Genomic DNA, 6,834 nt, shown 5'->3' with positions numbered 1-6,834 from the left:
TCGTACACAAAGAAAACAGTTTATTCTTTAAACATTCTTTAATAATTTAACAGACAGAGCATGCACAACCAAAATATTATAAGCATGTAAAAACATGTGTTCTTAAATGCTATCTTCACTTAGAAGAAAGTTCTCCTCCTTCTTAGAAGGAGTTTTGATACACCTGGTGAGCCAAAAGCCATTGCTTGTAGCTGAGCAATAGACCTGCACGGAGCGAAGGCTTTCTTCAAACCTTTTCAGAACCAGCATGAATCTGTTGTTAAAAAACACAGTGACATTAAAAACTTTTTTAGAAAGGTTTTCTCCCCAGCCTTCCATCATGCAGGACAACTTCTGACCTCTAGAATCTAGCAGCAGTTACTAAAACCAGTAAATGTGTTAAATGTGTTAATTAATGTGTTATGTGTTAAAATGTGTTAATGTGTTAAAATGTGTTAATGAAAATAAAAAGATACACTAGAAATTAGGCTGCCAATATTTAAATGAAAGAATAAATTCTGTACTAAATAAGAGGTCTCCAAGGGAGGAAGAAAACAGAACTGAATTACTTACCAACACTTCCTTTTCCCAGTTGTATTTTCTGCACTTCCAAAACTTCGTTTCTGTCCAAGCCCTGGGACACAATGATCTCTATCCGATGGCTCACTTGATTTTACTGACTGCATACATTTAACTGTTGTGAGAAACTTGGCACATTCTAGAAATCCACATGACCAAGCTAGATCTTCAGCTGTTTGCCCATTCTTATTACATAAACTGAATTTAAGACAAAAACTGAGTTACATAAAAATTGACAATTATTCAGCCTTTTTTTTTCTTAAATATGTCTTTCTACACAGGAGATGTGGGCTCATACAAATGTTGGTTTCAGAACAGAAGTAAAGGAATCCTAGGGAAATTCCAATATCCCCTTACTCCTGCAACTTCAGTGGCTAGCACAGAGTTCAGCACAGAATGGACATTCCATTGTGAATGAAAGAATATTCCGTGCTCAGTATAACAAGTAATCCTCAAAAGAGGTCAGTGAGAACTTGTATAAAAGGGATTCTCCCAAACCCAAACTAAAATGTAATATTGCCACAGGAGAGGGAAAGAATTGCACCTCTCATTGCTAAGAATCCATGTTTTACTTAAATGTGATAATATTAGGTATCGTTAATAGCTTAAGTCAACATTTGAATGATAACTCCACATTGTCAATTAGGCAAGCATCAAAGCACACATAATTCAGCTTCAGGAGTCTGATTAGCTTAGTTCAAGAAAATTCTGAAATTTGAAGCCATTGATTTTATACTTACTCAATTTGGGCATCACTGGCTACGAGCAGGCTAAGGCATTCCAGACTTCCAACTTTTGCTGCCTTATGTAGTGGAGCTTCTCCAAAAACATCCTTAAAGATAGGACAGCACATTTTAGTCTCTCCCCACAACACTCTCTGTAGAAGTTAGCAGGTAAAATCTAATTACTGTTCAAGAAAGCCAGTTAGAACTACATGGTACTGAATTTTTTTGATTCAAGTTTTTTTAAATAAATTTCACTTGGTGTTCATTAAATACAAAGTTTTCATTAATAAAAACATGTGCAGCAAAAATGAACTACTGGGACCTCATCAAAATAAGCTTCTGGGGGCGCCTGGGTGGCTCAGTCTGTTATGCATCTGACTTCGGCTCAGGTCATGATCTCACAAACAGTGAGTTCAAGGCCTGCGTCAGGCTCTGTGCAGACAGCTCAGAGCCTGGAGCCTGCTTCAGATTCTGTGTGTCCCCCTCTCTCTACCCCTCCCCTACTCATGTTCTGTCTCTCTCGCTGTTAAAAAATAAATGAAGAAAGAACATTAAAAATTTTTTTTAAATAAAAAGCTTCCACACAGCAAAGGAAACAATCAGCAAAACTAAAAGGCAACCGACAGAATGGGAGAAGATATTTGCAAACGACATATCAGGTAAAGGGTTAGTATCCAAAATCTATAAAGAACTTAGCAAACTCAACACCCAAAAAACAAATAATCCAGTGAAGAAATGGACAAAAGACATGAATAGACACTTCTCCAAAGAAGACATCCAGATGACTAACAGACATGAAAAAGATGCTCAACATCACTCATCATCAGGGAAATACAAATCAAAACCACAATGAGAGAGTGCCTCACACCTGTCAGAGTGGCTAACATCAACAACTCAGGCAACAGATGTTGGCGAGGATGCAGAGAAAGGATCTCTTGCATTGTTGGTGGGAATGCAAGCTGGTGCAGCCACTCTGGAAAACAGTGTGGAGGTTCCTCAAAAAACTAAAAATAGAACTAGCCTACGACCCAGCAATTGCACTACTAGGCATTTATCCAAGGGATACAGGTGTGATGTTTCGAAGGGACACATGCACCCCCATGTTTATAGCAGCACTATCGACAAGAGCCAAGGTATGGAAAGAGCCCAAATGTCCATCGATGGATAAAGAAAATGTGGTATATATATACAATGGATTATTACTCAGAAATCAAAAAGAATGAAATCTTGACATTTGCAACTATGTGGATGGAAATTATGCTAAGTGAAATTAGTCAGAGAAAGACAAATATAGGACTTCACTCATATGAGGACTTTAAGAGACAAAACAGATGAACACAAGGGAAGGGAAGCCAAAATAGTATAAAAGCAGGGATGGAGACAAAACATAAGAGACTCTTAAATATGGAGAACAAACAGGTTTACTGGAGGAGTTGTGGGAGGGGGGATGGGCTAAATGGGTAAGGGGCGTTAAGGAATCTAATGAAATCACTGTTGCATTATATGCTAACCTGGATGTAAAGTTTTTAAAAAATTTAAAAATAAGAAAAAAATAAATAAATAAATACAAATACGTGCAGCCACAGCTACATACATTCCAATTTAGGTGAACAAAAGCAAGGTAGAGTTTTACAGAGGCAAAAAAAAAAAAAAAGTACAATTTAAATTCACCATACTTTAATATTCAATGGAAGATGCAGGCTACCGTAAGAAAGTTCTATAGGAAACTGTAATGGTTGAGTTTGCCTCACAATTGTTACTTCAATAATTACTACACTGAAACTTTTAATTTGGCAACGCAGCAATCGTTCCTTTTGAAATAAACTGTAGCCCTATGTATGCTGTCCAATATAGTAGCCAGTAGTGATATATATAGTTAATGCGCACTTGCAATGTGGTTAGTCTGAATTGAAATGTGCTATAAATGTAAAACACACGCCAGACTGAAAAGATGTAGGAAAAGAAAATGGAAAATATCTAAGTAATGTTATATACCGATCACACACTGAAATGATCATTTTTCGGTAAGCTGAGTTACATTATAAATTAATTTCATGTTTCATTTTCTTTCATTAATGTGGCTACTAGAAAATTTTAAATTACTTAAGAGTCTCACTTTCTATCCTTTGGACTTCGCTGCTACAGACCTGTAACAGCAACAACTTGACGTTTTGGCGTCCAAGAAGGGTTTGTGTGGATTTGGGTGGAGGGCAGAGTGCACACAGCAACAATCAGTAACCTAGCTACCTGTTGGTTGAGGTCAGCGCCAGTCTGCAGCTGCCACAGAAGAAAGCAAGCAAGGCCGCCACCTGCGGCCAAATGGACAGGCGACTGCTCGCAGGGATCCGGGGGTGCGTTGACCGAGGCCCCGGCCTCCAGCAGATGCTTCAGACTGTCCACCTGCGGGAAGAAACAGCTCTAGCACCCCTGTTGCCTCTGTCCAGTCCCGTGCTCCCCCGCGGTTGAAACTCTTCCCCCACTCCCCAAATCTAATTCTGAAGAGGCTGGACTCCGCAGCGCTCGGTGGTCAGTCACCCTCGCTAGTGCTCCCGAGCAGACGGACTTCCGGAAGCGTAAACCTGCCGGATTAAAGGGGCCCGAGTCTCACCTCTGGGTTGCAGTCAAGCAACAGCATTCTCCACCTAAAGCAGAGGACCGGAGGCCCTGGGAGAGCAGAGCGGCGGGGCAGGCGCTGCGGACTGGCAGGTAAGCGAGCACAGCCAGCCCAAGGGCGGGAGAATTTAGATTGCCCGGGCCAGTGGGACGGCCCCTCGCAGCCGCGCCCCAACCCCGGCCGCGCCCCAGCCGCCTCACCCGCAGCTGCCCGGCCTTTCCCAGCCCCTCGGCCGCCGCACGTACACAAACACTGGCACGTGCAACCGCCAGGCTAGCTGGGGAGGAAGGCTCAGGTTCGCCAGCCGATTGGCCAGCCGGGAGACGCCAGGCACGCCCACCTCGGGGCGGGGCCCTCACTGGCCCCCGCGGAGCCCCAAGGCGCGTGCGCCGCAGAGGGCGCCTGGCGGTTGGGCTCCGGCAGCGGCCATGGGGGGCGCTTGGCTTGACACGTCTCACACTAGCGTGCCCAGCCTTCTGGTCCCTGTGGAGAAGCGGCAGTTTTCGTTTCTGCTAGCACGCACGTAACCAGGAAACGAGGGAACTCCGGCAGCACCGCCTTTGGAAGCCTCCGTGCTTGGTGCTGGCGCCGCGTCCCCCGCCCTCTGGCTCCGGAGGAAGGATCAGAGTTCCTTCGGCGTCACGTTCAAATTCGGACCCCTCCCCCCCTCCCCCCGCTCGCCTGTCACCCTCGCTCTGGACTTTTAGGGCGGAAAGCGAGAGCCGGCAGGGTTAACGTGAACTAAAGTGATTAGTTTTAGAGCAAGGGCTGCCCCGACCACCCCCAAAATTAAATAATTTATCAAACCGGACCTTTTCTGTGACACCACGCCCATACTGGGAAATCCTGTAAAATAAGCCAACCGTGGCCATAGGTCCCCTCCTGGAGAAAGGTTAAAGCACGCCCCTGAGGTTGTCGCCTGTGAAAAGGTTGAGTGCCCAGGCCATTAACCTTGGGCTTGCTTAAGGGACGAGGACACGTGTCAGCCCTAACACTCACTGTGGGGAGTGTTCAAGGACAGACGAAGGGACCCAGGCCACGAACGCTTGTGACCTATGTACGGGGCTGCTCCTCCGCGGCAGGGCAGGCAGGACCTCCCAGCTGCTCAGAGGGTGAGAGGGGTGGGTGGGGGTGGAGAAGGGCTTTCCTGGAGCTCTTGATTCTGTTCAGCTTGAGTCATACCTTTTTGTGCAACTTTGGAAACAGACTTCCTGACTTCAAATTGTAGCCTTCGGCCACATCTGTAATCTCTTGACTATATTTTCCTAAACCCTTCTCCCCCCGCCCCCAAGATTAATCTAGCTTAAAATTCAAGCTCAGTGATTTCCTTCCTACTGATTCCTTTGAGAGTAGGGCTGATAAAGAGTTTGTGTTTATTATTATGCTTTTAGAGGACAAGTCTTTGAGCGGCCTTGTAGTTCTAATTTTGGTTACAGTCCTTTTTATTTCATAATTAGAGCCGTAAAATAATTTTGCAGTCGTAAGTTTATTATACTTAGGCACTGACCCAAGGGTAGTTTTACACGTTCTTGTTCATGCGTACCTGAACATAAATGTGCATATATACTTATGTTCAAACACCTAGAACAGTGCTTGTGTTCTGTATTTTTTATACTGAAATTATTCAAAATATTTTTATGATATTTGAAGAATGTTAGAGATATGTGAGGACACATGAACTTACTGCCAATTTCCCTTTTCCATTCATGTTTATCAATTAGGTGAGCACTTTTTTTTAAAGCATTTAATTAAGCTTCAGGTTTGCACAGATGTTCATTTTCACGAATTCTTAAATGATGTAAGGTATTGTCAGAGTTCTTAGAGTTCTAAACATTATATTGCAGTTAACATATGCAGTGGGATATCTGTGTGATGCATGTGCCTCCATATTACATCCATTTTATTTAAAACAAGATTCTATTCAGCACGTGTTAAGTCTGGTAATTATTGTTAACTTTTTGTTATGTATGTATGTTTCACGAGGAAAGGGAATTTTGTGAGTAGTTGTTAAAGCTTTTTTCCCTTTAATCACTTCCTACTTGTCCGTTGCTCACAATATGGTTCAGAAAAACGATGTCTCAGCTAAGTATCCGGCTCACTGTTAATAACGAGCTTAAAAGCTTTCTAAAAACCGAACAAAGCTGGTGGAGCACAAAAATATACCGAAGAAATACATTTGGGGAAGAAATACTATCTTATGAGCAAACAGCTGGAGTTATTTCTGAACGTGTAGCAGGTGGGATGAGTTTTCTGAAGAGGAAGATGGTCTGAGATGCATATTCAACAGGCACTCTTTCGAGCAGTGTTAATGTTATTTATGTTTACTTTGCTGGTAGATGTGTCTCCAGAAGGAGGATGCCATTTAGAGTGAGTGTTTATAAAAAAGGTTGGATGATGACGAAGTGACCGAATGAATGCAAGATATGTGGACTGAGTCTTGAAAGGTGAGTAGGAGTTTGTTAGGTAGTCCATGAAGGAAAGTGTATCTCTCAGGAGTGTAAAATATCTTCCAGTGCTACTAGAACTATGTGCAATTCAGTCTCCTTGCAGTATATGATACACATACAGCAGTGATGGAAAAGAATTACATTAAATGACCACTAACGTCTATTCCAATTTATTAAAATAAACTGACATTGAGACTTGCTGTGCCCCAACATTCATACAGATAGGTATTAGTATCTTCTCCATTTTATAGGAAATGAAATGGAGGCTTGGAGAGGTTCAATACCTTACCTAAGGTCATATCATTATTAGGGGGTAGAGCTGAACTCACTCAGGCCATTTGACCCCAGAGCCCACATTCTTATATCTAAATTTTAAAGAATTTTGGTTATCGTTGGTAGATTTGAAGTTACTGAGATCGGCTTCTTTAAAGCAAAAGAAAGTCCTTAGAGAATATCCATAGATATTAAAATCCATAGAAAAACAACTCTT

General features: G+C 42.6%; 2 protein-coding genes across 4 annotated transcripts in view; one reads left to right on the top strand and one right to left on the bottom strand.

Annotated features, from left to right (window-relative positions):
* Positions 1-2: 2 nt before the first annotated feature.
* On the bottom strand, positions 3-4,022 carry ANKRD37 (ankyrin repeat domain 37). 2 transcript variants are annotated; one of them, XM_086703253.1, is made up of 5 exons: positions 3,892-4,022; positions 3,531-3,683; positions 1,299-1,390; positions 553-756; positions 3-253 (listed from the first exon to the last, which is right to left on the bottom strand). In XM_086703253.1, coding segments are annotated over exons 1-5 (477 nt in total). In that variant the 5' UTR covers positions 3,919-4,022; the 3' UTR covers positions 3-252. The 2 variants fall into 2 exon arrangements, with proteins under 2 accessions (XP_086559379.1, XP_086559378.1); XM_086703252.1 differs by lacking the exon at positions 3-253 and having other exon boundaries at positions 549-756.
* The window catches only part of LRP2BP (LRP2 binding protein), a 40,903-nt gene continuing 37,932 nt past the window's right edge, over positions 3,864-6,834 (top strand). Inside the window, exons 1-2 of one of the 2 annotated variants that reach the window (XM_086703246.1) lie at positions 3,864-3,989; positions 6,234-6,341. The gene's annotated coding sequence lies outside the window, so the exon portion shown is untranslated. Of the gene's footprint in view, positions 3,990-4,296; positions 5,010-6,233; positions 6,342-6,834 lie in introns of those variants that run through there. The other variant, XM_086703247.1, reaches the window with a different exon arrangement.

The sequence above is a fragment of the Puma concolor genome, chromosome B1 (assembly GCF_028749965.1).
Source record: "Puma concolor isolate L17-30 chromosome B1, mPumCon1.1.hap2, whole genome shotgun sequence".
In the NCBI taxonomy this organism is placed as follows: Eukaryota; Metazoa; Chordata; class Mammalia; order Carnivora; family Felidae; genus Puma; species Puma concolor.
This window is presented reverse-complemented; position numbering and strand designations above follow the sequence as displayed.

What these genes read in the sequence shown, in the direction of transcription:
- ANKRD37 (XM_086703252.1), bottom strand. Translation starts at nt 3,918, where the DNA reads ATGCTGTTGCTTGACTGCAACCCAGAG. An exon ending in TGCTTGACTGCAACCCAGAG is followed by an intron (nt 3,684 to 3,891) that starts GTGAGACTCGGG and finishes TTCTTCCCGCAG; the next exon opens with GTGGACAGTCTGAAGCATCT. An exon ending in GCGCTGACCTCAACCAACAG is followed by an intron (nt 1,391 to 3,530) that starts GTAGCTAGGTTA and finishes CCTATCTTTAAG; the next exon opens with GATGTTTTTGGAGAAGCTCC.